Source organism: Desmodus rotundus, chromosome 3, assembly GCF_022682495.2.
Source record: "Desmodus rotundus isolate HL8 chromosome 3, HLdesRot8A.1, whole genome shotgun sequence".
Taxonomy (NCBI): domain Eukaryota; kingdom Metazoa; phylum Chordata; class Mammalia; order Chiroptera; family Phyllostomidae; genus Desmodus; species Desmodus rotundus.
The window spans coordinates 5258994-5273991 of NC_071389.1; the positions used below are offsets into that span (position 1 = coordinate 5258994).

Below are 14998 nucleotides of genomic sequence, written 5' to 3' on the forward strand. Positions count from 1 at the left end.
ATGTAAATGAGGGGGCGTGGCTGTCTTCCGGTAACCTGGGGTTTGGCGGAACCCTGATCTATGTAATTACTGTTTGTTATTGCTGACTTATGAAATGGGTTGGAATCACCTCTGCGGTGGTACAGCTCCGGTTGTTTGCCTCTCACTGATGGATCCTGGTGCACTCTGTGGTTCCGGTGTCCCTAGACCCTGGGTCCCGCCCCTGCGTGGGCCCTTTGCCCTCTGGGCCATAGCTACCCGCCTCGGGAAAACTCAGGCTGTTCTCTCCTTGTCCGTCCTCTCTGGGGCTCGGCGGTGGACACCTTTGCACGAAAGCTGGCCTGTTAGGTGGCTCCCCAGCGATCCTTGGGGACACCTCTCCTGGAGGGCACACAGCCCACAGGCGGTTTTATGTCCCCCTCAGTGTGTGAGACATTTCTGAACTGGTTGCAGCATTTACAAATCAGGGCGATGAACCCTGGAATGATTAGCTGGGGGTGCCAGGGGGTCATGTCCAGCTGGCCACCTCTCAGAGTGAATAACTTACAGTGGAGACCAGGATGCACCACTCAGCTCCAGGTGTGAGGGCATACCTGGTACCCCACGTGGTCAGAGCCCCAGGGGTCTGGAGAGGGTGGTGGTCTGGGGATCTTGCCATTATTGCCTTCTTGTAGGGGTCGTGCAGAGTGGAACACCCAGAGCGAGGCCAGCCTCCACCCACCTCCTCACTTCCCGGGGCACTGCCTGCCTGTGTTGGAGGGGCTGACTGGTGACTGTCCTCTCAGGTGTTGTGGCACCGAGCCCAGTATGAGCCGCTCTTCCACATGCTCAGTGACCCCGAGGCCTATGTGTTCACCTGCGTCAACCAGACCGCGGAGCAGCAGGAGCTGGAGGACGAGCAGCGGAGGCTCTGCGACATCCAGCCTTTCCTGCCGGTCCTGCGCCTGGTGGCCCGCGAGGGTGACAGGGTAAAGAAGCTCATCAACTCGCAGATCAGCCTCGTCATTGGCAAAGGTACCCAGCCAGGGTGGGCCATGTGCTCCAAGATGCCCTGTCCCACTGGAGCCCCACCCCTGACCCCCCAGGCTGACCTGGCTCCTCCCTGCCTCTCAGGCCTGCATGAGTTTGATTCTTTGTGCGACCCGGAAGTGAATGACTTTCGAGCCAAGATGCGCCAGTTCTGCGAGGAGGCAGCCACCCGCCGGCAGCAGCTGGGCTGGGAGGCCTGGCTGCAGTATTGCTTCCCCCTGCAGCTGGAGCCCTCTGCAAGGACCTGGGGAGCGGGCACCCTGCGGGTCCCCAACCGGGCCCTCCTGGTCAACGTCAAGTTTGAGGGCAGTGAGGTGAGCCGTGGCTCCTGCTGGGGCCGCAGGTCCATGGGGGATGCTGCCCCTGTGGAACTCTCCAGTCACCCACCAACCCCCAAACTCACTCTCCTCCCTGTAGCATCAGATGGCACTTGTGGGGTATCCATGCATCCCTGGGGCTCAGCCGAACACCCTCCCAGGCAAGTTCTGTGAGGCAGAAAAATGGCCTTGGTCATTGGTCTGTTTATTAATTCACCAAATGTACCCTGGGCACAGTGCTGTGCCTGCATCAGACCCTGGCCTCCTGGAGCTCATGTTTGAGGGGCAGGGCGGGCCTACTATGGCAAATAGGCCACCCCACTCCCATGCCCCTGGACCCTGTGGTCCCTTAGCAGGGTGGAGGCCTGACCCTCCCTCCTCCCCCTAGGAGAGCTTCACCTTCCAGGTGTCCACCAAGGACGTGCCCCTGGCCCTGATGGCCTGTGCCCTCCGGAAGAAGGCCACAGTGTTCCGGCAACCTCTGGTGGAGCAGCCTGAGGACTACACCCTGCAGGTGAACGGCAAGCACGAGTACCTGTATGGCAGCTACCCCCTCTGCCAGTTCCAGGTGAGGGCTGAGGGCTGAGCAGCCCTGGGCTCCCGGGTACCCTATGGCCCGGGCAGAGGCCTGGGGGAGGGTTAGGGGAGCTGGTTCTCTGGTCTCTCTTGAACCTGATGAGTCCAGCCTTTGGGGGTCACGGCAAGAGTGTCCTTTCGCTGTGGCCTGGCTGACCCTCCCTATGAACATAAGGAAGGCTCCATCTTCAGGAGGTGGGCGGGGCCAGGAAGAGCCAGTGGGAAAGGCAAAGAAGGCCTGGGAGAGGTCAGCAGGGGGAGTCCCCGGACAGCCATCTATCTGGGGAATGGCTGGGACTGCCTGTCGGCCACTCACTCTGCCCCTACATCTCAGTACATCTGCAGCTGCCTGCACAGCGGGCTGACCCCCCACCTGACCATGGTGCACTCCTCCTCCATCCTGGCCATGCGGGACGAACAGAGCAACCCCACCCCCCAGGTCCAGAAACCGCGCACCAAACCGCCCCCCATTCCCATGAAGAAGGTGAGCTGGGCCTCCCGCTTACCCTCTGGTCCATCCCTTCATCCCACCTGCTGTCCAACCCTAGAGCCTAGTGGGCGATGCCCCAGGCTGGCAGTGGGTTCTGGGGCCCCTCATCTCATGCCCCTTGTTGGTCAGTGTTGAGAGTTGAGGCTTTCAGTTTGGGCAGCCAACATGACTGGATGTGCTGGGGTGGGGGAGCCTGTCTGAGCTTCCTGGCACAGCCTCCAGGCCTGGCTCCCCGCTGCCTTCCTCCTCATACTCCCCCTGCTTCCTGCACTCGAGGCAGAACTCCGTGCCCTGCAGGGCGCAAGGCAGGTGGGGCCCCTGGACCACCGCACGGCAGGTTTTCAGTTTTCTGGGAAAGGATGGAGTTGGCCGTAGGTACCTACCTGTGCCTCGCCACAAACCTCCAACAGTCCCACCCACCCCCCACGAGCCACTCCAGACTCTGGACGATTTCACTGCCACAGCCCTGCTTCTCCCCCCCCAGCCCTCCTCCGCGTCCCTGTGGTCCCTGGAACAGCCCTTCTGCATTGAGCTGATTCAGGGCAGCAAAGTGAACGCTGACGAGAGGATGAAGGTAGGGGTTCCCGGGCTGCGGGGGGCGGGGGGGGGGCGGTGTTTTTTGCACAAACAAGGTGGCTGCGGCCTTGGAGGGATGGCAGAGGAAGCAGCGGGGGTCACACGAATGTGGCTGACCACATTACCCGGCATCCCTGCCCAGGGTGGTTGTGAGCTGCTTCAAAACAGGAAGAGGGGAGGGGAGCAGGTCGGGGGCCAGAGAGGCCGATTCGTAGAAACTGGGCCCAGCGAGTTCTGGGTACTTGACTTTGGTGGAGATTGGGGAGCCGGGCCCAGCCCAGGCATGTGGAAACCACAGTCAGGGAGGTAACAGGCGTTGGAAGAGGAGCCATTATAGTTGGGCTAGGGGCCTTTTGGGGTTCCCAGGGGGCAGGGTGGGGTAGAGGTATGTGCCTGGACCCCTGGGGGCTGAGCCCTCAGTCCTAGGGACAGCCTGCTAGGTGCCGGTTTCATCGTCCTGTCTACAGGGTGTGACACCTGGGTCCACAGGGGGTGGCTCTCTGGGGAGCAGTCTTCTGGACTAATTTCATAAGCCGGCAGGTCTGGGCTCCCCTGGCAGCCCACGGAGGTTTGGGTACAGACAGCTTTCTGGTGCAGCAGAGCAGGCGGAGGCAGGGCCCGGAGTCCCTGAGGCATGAGATCCTTCCCCAGCCGCAGAGGCTCACAGGACTCTGAGCAGTGGAGGGAGACCCCGGGTATTAGGGCTTGAAAGGCCCCTGGAGTTCCTGAGCCCAGCTAGGGAAACTGAGGCCAGAGCAGGAAGCATCACACCCTGGGGTCCCACAGAGTCACTGGGGAGCCGATACCAGTCCCCCATGCGCAGCCCACGGCACCTTTCCCTCTCGCTTCCCCCACCCCCTGGGCCCATGGCCACGCGTCCCACTCAAGCAGCCAGCCATCCCTCTTGCATCCCTCCTCCTTCCACGTGGCACGTGGGATTCAGACCCACATGGAATGCGGACGTTTCAGGAGGAGATTCCAGCCTTAGATGGGTGGGAGACTCACAAGGGGAGAGGGGGCCAGGACCCTGCCACCTGTCACTGACGCCCGCACCTCCACTAGCTGGTGGTGCAGGCCGGGCTCTTTCACGGCAACGAGACGCTGTGCAAGACGGTGTCCAGCTCGGAGGTGAGCGTGTGCTCGGAGCCCGTCTGGAAGCAGCGCCTGGAGTTCGACATCAACATCTGCGACCTGCCGCGCATGGCTCGTCTCTGCTTCGCGCTGTACGCCGTGATCGAGAAGGCCAAGAAGGCTCGCTCCACCAAGAAGAAGTCCAAGAAGGCGGTGGGTGGGCCGGCTGGGAGGCTGGGGCAGCCTCAGAGAGCCCATGCACTCCCTGCTGGGCCCAGTCCTGTCCTGCAGGCCCGGGGCCACTCAGCCTGGGGACTCCATCCTTTCACCCCTCCCAGCCCAGCCACTGCCCCTGCCATGTGCCGGTTCTGGGTTCCTGGGCTTGATTCAGAATACCGGCTCAGCCTTTTGGTCGTCGTGGGAACCGGGAGGCCGCTGCAGGGGGTGGAAGGAGACTCTCCCGCAGGCAGCAGGGCAGCCTGAGTCAGCAGCTGGCTGGGAAGGAGCAGTAGTGGAGCCCTGAGTCACGGGCCCCAGGATGTGACTGGCCACTGAGCTGTGCTGACTCCCCCATCCCTGAGCTTGGCCAGTTTTCTGGGGTGGATGTGGTTGGTTTAGGGGTTCCTCCAGAAGCTGGGAGTGGGGAGCAGAAGGGAGCCAAGAGGGGGCTGACTTGCTGGCCTCCTCTCAGGGAGTCTGAGACCGGGCAGGGAAGCCGGCCTAGAGGCTGGGCCCACCTGGCAGATGAGCAGGGCGTGGCCCGGGCACCAGCCCTGACCTCCCACGTGCTCTCCCAGGACTGCCCCATCGCCTGGGCCAACCTCACCCTGTTTGACTACAAGGACCAGCTCAAGACTGGAGAATACTGCCTCTACATGTGGCCCTCCGTCCCAGGTTGGCCCAGGCCGGGAGGGGTTGGGGGGGGTCCCCTGAGAGGGGGCCATTCCCCAGGTAACCCCATCTGTCCCTGTGTCCAGACGAGAAAGGGGAGCTACTGAACCCCACGGGGACCGTATGCAGCAACCCCAACACCGAGAGCGCTGCCGCCCTTGTCATCTGTCTTCCGGAGGTGGCCCCCTCCCCTGTGTACTACCCTGCCCTGGACAAGGTCGGTGAGGCCCCTCCCCACCTGGGGTCCGGGCCCACCTTGCTCAGAGGCTGTGGGGCTGAATTCAGTGAATTTTCCTGACCCTGCCTCTGGGGCTCCCCAGAATGTGGGCCCTGGGCATTGCCCAGGGTGAGGGCTGGGCCACCCCACACATTTAGAGGCTCCCCTGACTTTCTGGAACCCTCCTACATCCTAGTACAGTTCCTGCCCCCAAGGCAGCTTTGCCCCCAGGGAACCTCAGGCAATATCCAAAGACCGTTTTGGTTGTCACAGCTAGTGGGAGGGATGCTCCGGGCTTCTCAGGGCTGGAGGCCAGGGAGGCCTCAAACACCACAGGACAGTCCCCATCATGGAGGGTTACTGGCCCATGAGTCAGCAGTGCAGTCAACTGTCCCAGGGCCCTGAGGGCTGGCCCAGGCCCTGGGGGTGCCACTGAGAACAGGGATGTTTGTTGCAGATCCTGGAGCTGGGGCGGCACGGGGAACATGGGCGCTTCACCGAGGAGGAGGTGAGTGGGGACCGTGGGCAGTGGGGTGCAGGGTGCAGAGCCTGGAGCCTGGTGTGCAGCTGGCTGCAGCCTCACTCCCCTGCGCCCCCAGCAGCTGCAGCTTCGGGAGATCCTGGAGCGGCGTGGGTCTGGGGAGCTGTACGAGCATGAGAAGGACCTGGTGTGGAAGATGCGCCACGAGATCCAGGAGCACTTCCCTGAGGCGCTGGCCCGGCTGCTGCTGGTCACCAAGTGGAACAAGCATGAGGACGTGGCCCAGGTGGGCGGGGGGGTTAGGGCCCAGAAGGAGGGGCAGCCTGGGTGGGCAGAGACCCCCACCCTGACCCCCACCTCCCTCAGATGCTCTACCTGCTGTGCTCCTGGCCGGAGCTGCCTGTGCTGAGCGCCCTGGAGCTGCTGGACTCCAGCTTCCCCGACCGGCACGTGGGCTCCTTCGCCATCAAGTCCCTGCGGAAACTGACGTGAGTCCGATGGGCTCCTGCTCCTCCTCGGGAGGGGGTGGCTTTGCCCCGACTGCCTGGCAGTGGGCACAGGGTGGGGACTGAACCTTCCCTGGGGCCTGCTCAGGGGAAGCTGGCCTCTCGCTCCTGCCCTGCCCCCTGGCCAGCTGCAGACCTCTGTCCCAAGCCAAGAGCCACGAGCCACGAAGCTCCAGGCCCCAGCCAGCTTCCCTCCCGTGCAGGGATGATGAGCTTTTCCAGTACCTGCTGCAGCTGGTGCAGGTGCTCAAGTATGAGTCCTACCTCGACTGCGAGCTGACCAAGTTCCTGCTGGACCGGGCCCTGGCCAACCGCAAGATCGGCCACTTCCTCTTCTGGCACCTCCGGTAGCTGGACTCAGCTGGTTTCCCTGGAAGGCCATGGGAAGGGGGGTCCTCTTGCCTGTTGGCCTCACATTCCCTGCTGGCCTGGGGTGTCCTGATCGGGCTGGGAGGGTCTTGCGGCCCTGCCAGGAAGGACTCAGCCCCTTCTTCCTCCCTGCAGCTCTGAGATGCACGTGCCATCGGTGGCCCTGCGCTTCGGCCTCATCATGGAGGCCTACTGTAGGGGCAGCACCCACCACATGAGGGTGCTGATGAAGCAGGTGAGGCTCGGGACCCCGTGCCCTTGCCCCAGGCTGAGCTTCACTCTGGGGCAGGGTCAGCCAGGCCCCTTTAGAATCTCCTGGCCTGCCCACGCCACCCTCCCATTCTCCCGGCCAGGGAGAAGCGCTGAGCAAGCTGAAGGCCCTGAACGACTTTGTCAAAGTGAGCTCCCAGAAGACCCCCAAGCCTCAGGCCAAGGAGCTGATGCACGTGTGCATGCGCCAAGAGGCCTACCTGGAGGCCCTGTCCCACCTGCAGTCCCCACTGGACCCGAGCATCCTGCTGGCTGAAGTCTGGTGAGCCCCAGCGTGGGTCTCCCCACCCCGCCCCCGCCGAGGCCTGGCATGGGGGGCCCGGCTGACCGCCCTCTGCCCGGCAGCGTGGAGCAGTGCACCTTCATGGACTCCAAGATGAAGCCGCTGTGGGTCATGTACTGCAACGAGGAGGCGGGCAGCAACGGCAGCGTGGGCATCATCTTTAAGAACGGGGACGGTGAGCTGACAGGCAGGGCCTCCCCCCACCACGCGGCCCTCGGGGTCCCTGGAGGGCGAGCTGAGGAGAAGTGCAGGAACGCTGGGGGCCGGGCATGGCTGGGCGTGCAGGGCCCGCTAGAAACTCACACTCTGTCCTTCCGGGGGCTGGCGGTGCAGACCTCCGCCAGGACATGCTGACCCTGCAGATGATCCAGCTCATGGACGTGCTGTGGAAGCAGGAGGGGTTGGACCTCAGGTGAGGGGCCCCCCTGTCGGCTGTCTGTGCCGGCACCAGGCCTGGGACCCTGTCCCTTTGGGAGGAGGGTCCTCTGCCAAGGCTGACACAACCACCTCAGGGGCAAAGGCTGTTCTGAGAAGAGCAGGGACCAGTTTAACACTAGGGCCCCAGGGGGCAATAGGGCCACAGGGTGGGGGTGGAGGCCGGCCTGGCCTTAGCACCTGTCTCTCAGTTGTTCTCTTCACTCCGAGCATCCCTGGCCATCATCCCCCGAGACACGTGCATTTTTCTCTCTGAGCGAACACGTGCTCACCCTTTCTCTCCGCCTCTTGGGCACTGGTGCTGACTGCAGGAAGCAGCCTTCCCCGGAGGGCCCCCCTTCTCCCCAGCTGCCGCTCATCTTCCTCCTTTTCTGCTCCTTGAGTAGCATCTCCTGTGGCTAGTTTGGGTTTCTGGAGCTCCCCAGGGGTCAAGCAGCCCCAGGGACAGCCCTTGACAATGGCCTGCCCCTCCTCCCGCCTGGCTAGGATGACGCCCTACGGCTGTCTCTCCACCGGGGACCGCACAGGCCTCATCGAGGTGGTGCTGCACTCTGACACCATTGCCAACATCCAGCTGAACAAGAGCAACATGGCAGCCACGGCCGCTTTCAACAAGGACGCCCTGCTCAACTGGCTGAAGTCCAAGAACCCTGGGTAGGTTTCAGGCCTCGGAGACAGATGCCTCCTCCGTTCCAAGAGAGGAGGTTTGGGAGTCAAAGGTGAAGGGAGGGGCCTGTGACAGTCTGTGGCTTCCCGTCTGTGTTGGGGTGGGGTATGTCTCTGTTCCCCAGTGCTAGCAGCCACCCTGAACTTAGGGGCTTAAAACCACCCCCACTTATCATTGGTTCAGAATCTACCACTTGAGCTGGCGCAGCGGAATGGGCCTTTCTGCTGGAATCCCACCTGCGGCCGCCGGCATCTGGTAGCTTGGCTGGGCTGGAGGGTGGCTCTCTGGAGCCCTGCGTGTGGCCTCTCCTCATTGTAGCGGGGAAGGCTCAGAGCTGCAAGGCGTCCAAGGCCGTGGTCTCCAATCCCCCCTCCTCCCACCCAGGGAGACTCTGGACAGAGCCATTGAGGAGTTCACCCTGTCCTGCGCCGGCTACTGCGTGGCCACGTACGTGCTGGGCATTGGCGATCGGCACAGCGACAACATCATGATCCGAGAGAATGGGCAGGTAGGGGTTGGTGCCTGCCTGCTGGCCCCACCCTCGGCCTTCCCTCTCTGCTCTCAGCTCTGGGCGGAGCCCCTCCAAGCTCCTCCCGCTCCTCCTCAGTCTTTGCTTTTCCCTTCCCTTCCCTTCTCTTCTCTTAGCTGTTCCATATTGATTTTGGCCACTTTCTGGGGAACTTCAAGACCAAGTTTGGAATCAACCGTGAGCGAGTCCCGTTCATCCTCACCTATGACTTTGTCCACGTGATTCAGCAGGGGAAGACTAATAATAGTGAGAAATTTGAAAGGTGAGGGTGCCTAAGACGCCCCGAATGCCCCCGGGCTCCCGGGCCGCGGACGGGGTGCAGAGGGGGCGCTGTCAGCCCGCCTGGAGGGGGCGGCGGGAGGAGGCAGGCGGGGGCGGGGGCTCTGCGCATGGGGCTGTCTCCAGGGGTCTGGGGGGAGCGTGGCTGGGAGGACCCAGGGCCCGCGTCGCCCGCAGGTTCCGCGGCTACTGCGAGAGAGCCTACACCATCCTGAGACGCCACGGGCTGCTCTTCCTGCACCTCTTCGCCCTGATGCGCGCGGCGGGCCTGCCCGAGCTCAGCTGCTCCAAAGACATCCAGTACCTCAAGGTAAAGGCCGGGGCGGGCGCGCCCGCCGGAGCCCGGGGAGCCCACGGGACCCCTTCCCCCGAGCGTGGGGGACCCCGCAGGGCGTCGGGACCCAGCGGCGGCCGGGGGAAGCGGCCGGAGGTAGCCCGGTTCTGTTACGAGTGGGCATCTGATTTTGCGGGTGGGTCTGGGAGCCTGTCTCCGTCAGGGATCAGAATAAAGAGCTCTTCCCAAGGGAGACGTTGGGTGGCGCTCTCTTCCCACCGTTCTTTCAGGAGGGGGCTTGAACGGCCCAGAGAGGGGGCTAGTCCGGGGAGGCGGGCGGGCTTGCCTCGCGGAGCAGGGCCCAGGCCCCTCAGTGCTTTCGTGGCCCGGCCTCAGGACTCGCTGGCGCTGGGGAAGACGGAGGAGGAGGCGCTGAAGCACTTCCGCGTGAAGTTCAACGAAGCCCTCCGCGAGAGCTGGAAGACCAAAGTGAACTGGCTGGCCCACAACGTGTCCAAAGACAACAGGCAGTAGCGGCCCCTCCCCGCGGCACGCGGAGCCCTGCCCCCGCGCCCGGGGCCCGGAGGCCAGCAGACCGTCGGCCTTGGGAGCCGGGCTCCGCAGAGCCGAAAGCCCGAGCTGCACCCTAAGGGGAAGAACTCTCACAGCCGCCTTTTGTTTACACTGGTTATTTATTAATGACTTGAAATGTTTCAGGAACTAAATAGCCATAAACGGAAATGCATCCTTTGTGCAGGGGGGGGCGCTGTCGTCAGCGTCCCCATCAGAGCCCTGGGCTTGGGTGAGGAGACACTGTACGTGGGGCCCCTGGAGACCACCTGGTAGAGGGTTGTAGCCCCGGTCTCGCAGCAGGAGAATGCAGACCCAGCTCACTCTGATCCCCACTGGGCATCCGCCTTCTTCCCAGGGATCCTGGGGCTGCTGGGCGCCCTCGTTGGTTACCTGGTGCCTGCTGTCCAGAAGGGGGGCCCACGCCTCCCTTCACCCCTCCGCCCTCGTGCTCTCTGTGGACTGAGTTCTCTGCCCTCTCGATTCAGGGATGCTTGCTTTCCACTTTTTAAGTGACTCTTGGGTACGGGATTCTCATCTCTCTGCTGTAAAGTGATTTTGTTTGCGGGTAAGAAACAAAGTATCCAAACATTGAACCTCTACCGCTGGGGGAACAGTCTCAGCTCAGTAAAGTATAACACATGCTGGTCCTCACGATGTATTAAAAACATCTGAGCTTGATTTAGCTCACTCTGGTCATGGGTCAGGGGAAAAGCAAGTCAGAGTACTTAGTGCAATTATCTGTGAGCTTCCTTTTTTTTTTTTAAAGGTTTTATTTATTTTTAGAGAGGGGAAGGGAGGGAGAAAGAGGGAGAGTAACATCAATGTGTGGTCGCCTCTGGTGTGGCCCACATTGGGGACCTGGCCTGCAACCCAGGCATGTGCCCTAAACTGGGACTCAAACCTGCAGCCCTTAAGGGTTCACAGCCTGTGCTCAATCCACTGAGCTACACCAGCCAGGGCTGTGAGCAGCCTCTTAAAGCAGGTTTTAAGGAAGGACTTGAGCTCTTCCAGAACTCTAGCCTTCAAGAACCTGCTGCGAGCAATCAGGTACCAGGGTGTGAGTTAGGGGTGCGGAGGAAACTCCCTCTGTTGGTATGTAGCTTGACAGTAGCCTTGGGCAGATCTGAGCAGCTCCCAACCTTCTGAAGCTGGTCATGGGGATGGGGCCAGGAACCCACAGGGACCCACCAGGTGACACTGCTGATCTCACAAAGACCTTGCAAGGCCCAACAGCCTATGGGCCAACTTCCTTTTGCTACCAGAAGCAGCCATGAGGCGCAGCCCAGGAGCCATCAGTATTCCCCAGAGAGCGCTGACCACACCGGTTCCCAGCTAAGTGGTGCGTTCCTTAGGCCCAGTCGCCCACTCGGATATAGAAAAGCCGAGTGTGTGTCTGTTATTTATTTAAAGGGGTCTGTGTGCTCCCTGGCATGGGCAGCACACTTTGCATTTACACGGCAATTTCTGATTTGGGAGCACGGCCTGTGTGCCTGGTGAGAAGAAAATCATCTATTTTTTAAATCATGTAATGTTTCTGGGTGGGGAAGGCGAGTCCAACAGAGCGGATGGAGGATGGAGGCCAGCGGCGTGCGGTGAAACCTTGCAACAAGAGGCGAAAGATGACAAGGAATAAAGCCTTTGTACATCCTGCTCTCGGCACAGAGAGAAACAGGGAACGCAGATGAAAGACCACGCGCTCTCCCGCTGGAGTTAGAACCAGAACTTTATTGTAGCAGGGACACTGTCTGGCCTGTCATCAATGTACACGTCGGGAGAGTGGGGCCACGGCGGCTACGACAGCGAGGGCGGCTCGCCTCCACGCTGGCGTCTGTCCGTGGTCTATGCGGAGCGGCTACATGACAGCGCACAGAGGGAGGGATGGCCACACAGACACGGGACAGCGGCAGCGGCCTCGAGACTAGCAGTTATGATTACAGAACAGTATTTAAAATTATCCCCCCCTTTTAGAAATCTAAAACTTTACATGTAAATTAAAAACAACGAAGTGCTACAGCGTCTTTAGCTCCTGACTCTCGCTCCCTCTCCTTCCCCGGAGAAGCTCAGCAGCAGAAGCACCCCGCCCCCCACCGCTCTGGGGAGGAGAGCAGAGCACCGGCTGCTGCAGGAAGTCTTGGGTCTGATTCCGACTTGGGGCCACTGGCTGTGTGTTCAGCACGTGTTCCCAGGTCACGGGCCCACAGCTGTCTCCACACAAGCGGTTTGCACCGTCCATGTTATCCCTAAGGCCTGGGAGTGTGAAAGCACATCTGAGTGTGAGCTCCAGGGCTGCACACAAGGAGTCCAGGTTCCTGCACAAGCAGCTGTGTGCACAACGGGCCGGAGGCCCCATTGCCCAGCCCTCTGCCACATGAGAAATGGAATCCCAAAGAGGGGCCCCAGCCACTTTCAGCCTCCAGGTAGGGTACCAGCCCACCAAGCAGCCCACCAAGTCCTTGCCCCAGACTGGCCTGGCCCCACCTGGGGACGGAGACCTGAGGCTGGGACAGTCCTGGGTGCCCAAGGGGGCAGGCCCATTTCTCCTCGCTGGGGAGAGCAGGAGCTCGGGGTGGGGGGTCTCCATGCTCAGTGTCTTGCACTTTGCACTCTGGTCCTGGGTTACACTAGCACAGAGGATGTGAGGAATCCCAATTTATTTACAAAATATTAAAAAGTCAGTTCGCCATCTACATATTAACCCCCATTCTGCATTTTATACATGCACTAGTTTGGAAAAACAAATTAAAAAAAAAAAAAAAGGATTACCAGGTGGGAGTGAGATTTTAACCCTTGGTCACCGAGTCCAGTCAATCGGTGTTTCTGGAGGCGTGAGGGGCCACGCGGATCGAGGTGACAGGAGAGTGCCAGTGTCAGCTCCTCACGTGACAGAGATCCGGGCGGGGGAGGGGCAGGGAGGGAGCCTGGGGTCCTGCACACCAAGCAGGGGCGACAGGGAGGGCCGGCAGACCTACTGGCCAGAAGAACTTTGTACATCGCGGACCCTCAGGGCTGGCACGGAGATGACAGCAGAGTCTTGTGAAGCGGAAAGAGGGCGCAGCACGGCTCAGTAGCTGAGGGTGGAGTCGTCCCACTCCAGCTGCTGCTGCCTGTTCCCGGTCCGCGGGTCCCCGTGCTCCCCCTCCTCCTCCTCACTGCTCTCCGACTCGGCGCTGGTGACGTCATCCTCCTCTTCCCCATCCTCACTCTCTTCCTCCTCTTCCTCCTCCTCCTCTTCCTCGCTGTGTTGGTCCTCGTACGTCTGACAAAGAGACGACCACGTAAGCCTGTCTGCTGGCCCCCACCCCAGCTCAGGACCCAACCATCCAATGCACGTTCTCGTCTCCGGAGCTGGAGGAAGGGACTCCGTGTCTCGCTCCACGGCGGGACGGGCTGCACTGCACTGAAGCCACCTCATCAAGGATGAAATGAAAATCAGAGCTCTGGTTGCCCCTGCAGGGTCTGCACGTGGGGATAGAGCATCTCTACATGCACTGGGTGCCATGACTTCGACAAGGCCTCCCTGGGCCTCAGTTTACCCACCTGAAAAACGGGACACCTGCACCTCAGAGTCACTGTGTGGGTCACAGGTGCTGTGGCCGCACCACTCCTCTGAGGTGAGCCCAGCTCAGGCCTGGCCCGCAGGGCGCTCAGGCGTGGGGTGGCCCGCCCGCGCCTACCTCCATGGGGTTCACGGTGATGGTCAAGGCGGAGTCGTCCCAGTCCATCTCGTTCTCTTTGCCGGCGTCCTGGTCCCGCACGGCACGCTGGTGAGCGGCCCGGATCCGGAACACCCCCAGGATAATCATGAACACCAGGAAGCTGACGCACACCACGATGACAACGGTGGCCGTGCTGGGGACAACTGCAACGAGACAGAGGCAGCAGGGGTCCGTGACTACGAACCCTACTCTGGGGGGCCATCGTGTCTGACTTCCTCCATGCAGACACAGGAAGCTTCGTCGGACCCGAGGAAACATTACAAAAGCTCAGGATGAGTTTCGAACCCAGGTCCAGCCACAGCCCTGCAGCTGTGGCTGAGTTTGTGCCCCAGTCGGTGCTTCCATTTCCCGGGTGGCCAGACTAACCACCCCTGCTCTGAGTTGGGGCTGAGGCTGGGGCTGGGCTCCCGCAGGGAGCGGGGAGGGGCCCCCAGTCCTACCTGCGAAGGGGTGGGGGTTGGCCAGGTTGTGCCCCGAGAGGTCGACGAAAGAGCGATGCTCAGGGTGGACAAACTGCGGCTGCGCGGCCATGTGGTTGGCATGCTCCACGGGGTTGGCCGTGTGGATCACGTTCACCTGCAGAGGGGAAAGAGCAAGAAGTAGCCTTCAGGTGTCCGTGAGCCAGATGTGCCGGCCAGGGGCTGGCACCACTGGGGCTCCCTGCACTGGCACCGGTGCGCCGACAACGGGAGCACAGAAGAAACCAAGAGCAGCGCCGACAACGGGAGCACAGAAGAAACCAAGAGCAAGCACTTAGAAACTGCTGTGACAATGTGACATTGTCACACGCCCGAGGAATACGCTGCTGTTCAAATAATTCACCTTCACTGGATTTTATAAAAGAACCTGCGTACAGCAGGCTGGGGAGGAGCCAGGGGACAGTGCTGGGCCCTCCCTACGGGTCTGAGCAGCTCCTGCCCAGACCATGGCCCCTGCTCCCTGGACTCACAGCCGTGTGCATGAAGGAGAGCGCACATTGTAACCATTTACTTCTGACTTGTTACCCTCTGGTTCAGGCAAAACACTCATTGAGTCTCCTGCACGCGAGCTGAGCCTCCGCCACCAGGAGGCCCGGTGGACGTGAGCCATCCCAGTGTCACAGCGACTTTGGGTCCGTTTGTCCAGACGGCAGAAGCCCCGAGTAATAAGGGCTGCTCTGTAGGCCCTGAAGACTCAGAGGAGGTCAAGGCCCTCTGGCCATCGTGGCCCAAGTCACCAGTACCAGGCTCGGCGACGGCAGGCCCACCCTGCACCAGCAGCCCTCGCCCCAAGCCGAGAACATGTCTGCAGCAGGGCCAGCCGCGCACAGCCACGCCACACCTCAGGAAACAGCCCTGTCCCCACACCGCCTCCCTCCAAAGGCCCCCAGGCTCTCGGGCTGAGGCAGCCTGTGACAGGGGAGCACCCTAGCCACCCCGCATGACCTGTGACCCCACCCTGTGTGGGTCTGACCAGCAGCAGCCCCAGTCG

The 14998-nt window shown here is 61.6% G+C and overlaps 2 protein-coding genes across 9 annotated transcripts in view; one reads left to right on the top strand and one right to left on the bottom strand.

Moving 5' to 3' along the window:
• Nucleotides 1-11368, top strand: part of PIK3CD (phosphatidylinositol-4,5-bisphosphate 3-kinase catalytic subunit delta) — a 46901-nt gene extending 35533 nt beyond the window's left edge. For 3 of the 5 annotated variants that reach the window (XM_053921946.2, XM_053921948.2, XM_053921947.2), the window contains 21 exons: nucleotides 765-993; nucleotides 1093-1322; nucleotides 1714-1893; nucleotides 2236-2385; nucleotides 2876-2965; nucleotides 4030-4251; nucleotides 4836-4932; nucleotides 5016-5146; nucleotides 5604-5654; nucleotides 5746-5913; nucleotides 5994-6115; nucleotides 6337-6480; nucleotides 6638-6737; nucleotides 6856-7034; nucleotides 7118-7230; nucleotides 7389-7467; nucleotides 7977-8144; nucleotides 8542-8665; nucleotides 8803-8948; nucleotides 9143-9275; nucleotides 9636-11368. In XM_053921946.2, the coding sequence (XP_053777921.1) occupies nucleotides 765-993; nucleotides 1093-1322; nucleotides 1714-1893; nucleotides 2236-2385; nucleotides 2876-2965; nucleotides 4030-4251; nucleotides 4836-4932; nucleotides 5016-5146; nucleotides 5604-5654; nucleotides 5746-5913; nucleotides 5994-6115; nucleotides 6337-6480; nucleotides 6638-6737; nucleotides 6856-7034; nucleotides 7118-7230; nucleotides 7389-7467; nucleotides 7977-8144; nucleotides 8542-8665; nucleotides 8803-8948; nucleotides 9143-9275; nucleotides 9636-9773 (2994 nt within the window). In that variant the 3' untranslated portion in view covers nucleotides 9774-11368. The remainder of the gene's footprint in view (nucleotides 1-764; nucleotides 994-1092; nucleotides 1323-1713; nucleotides 1894-2235; nucleotides 2386-2875; nucleotides 2966-4029; nucleotides 4252-4835; nucleotides 4933-5015; nucleotides 5147-5603; nucleotides 5655-5745; nucleotides 5914-5993; nucleotides 6116-6336; nucleotides 6481-6637; nucleotides 6738-6855; nucleotides 7035-7117; nucleotides 7231-7388; nucleotides 7468-7976; nucleotides 8145-8541; nucleotides 8666-8802; nucleotides 8949-9142; nucleotides 9276-9635) is intronic. The other 2 variants (XM_053921949.2, XM_053921950.2) reach the window with 2 other exon arrangements.
• Nucleotides 11369-11517: 149 nt separating this feature from the next.
• Nucleotides 11518-14998, bottom strand: part of CLSTN1 (calsyntenin 1) — a 55374-nt gene continuing 51893 nt past the window's right edge. For all 4 annotated transcript variants that reach the window (XM_053921954.1, XM_053921953.1, XM_053921951.1 and 1 more), the window contains 3 exons: nucleotides 13969-14104; nucleotides 13487-13671; nucleotides 11518-13068 (listed from right to left, as the gene is read on the bottom strand). In XM_053921954.1, the coding sequence (XP_053777929.1) occupies nucleotides 12874-13068; nucleotides 13487-13671; nucleotides 13969-14104 (516 nt within the window). In that variant the 3' untranslated portion in view covers nucleotides 11518-12873. The remainder of the gene's footprint in view (nucleotides 13069-13486; nucleotides 13672-13968; nucleotides 14105-14998) is intronic.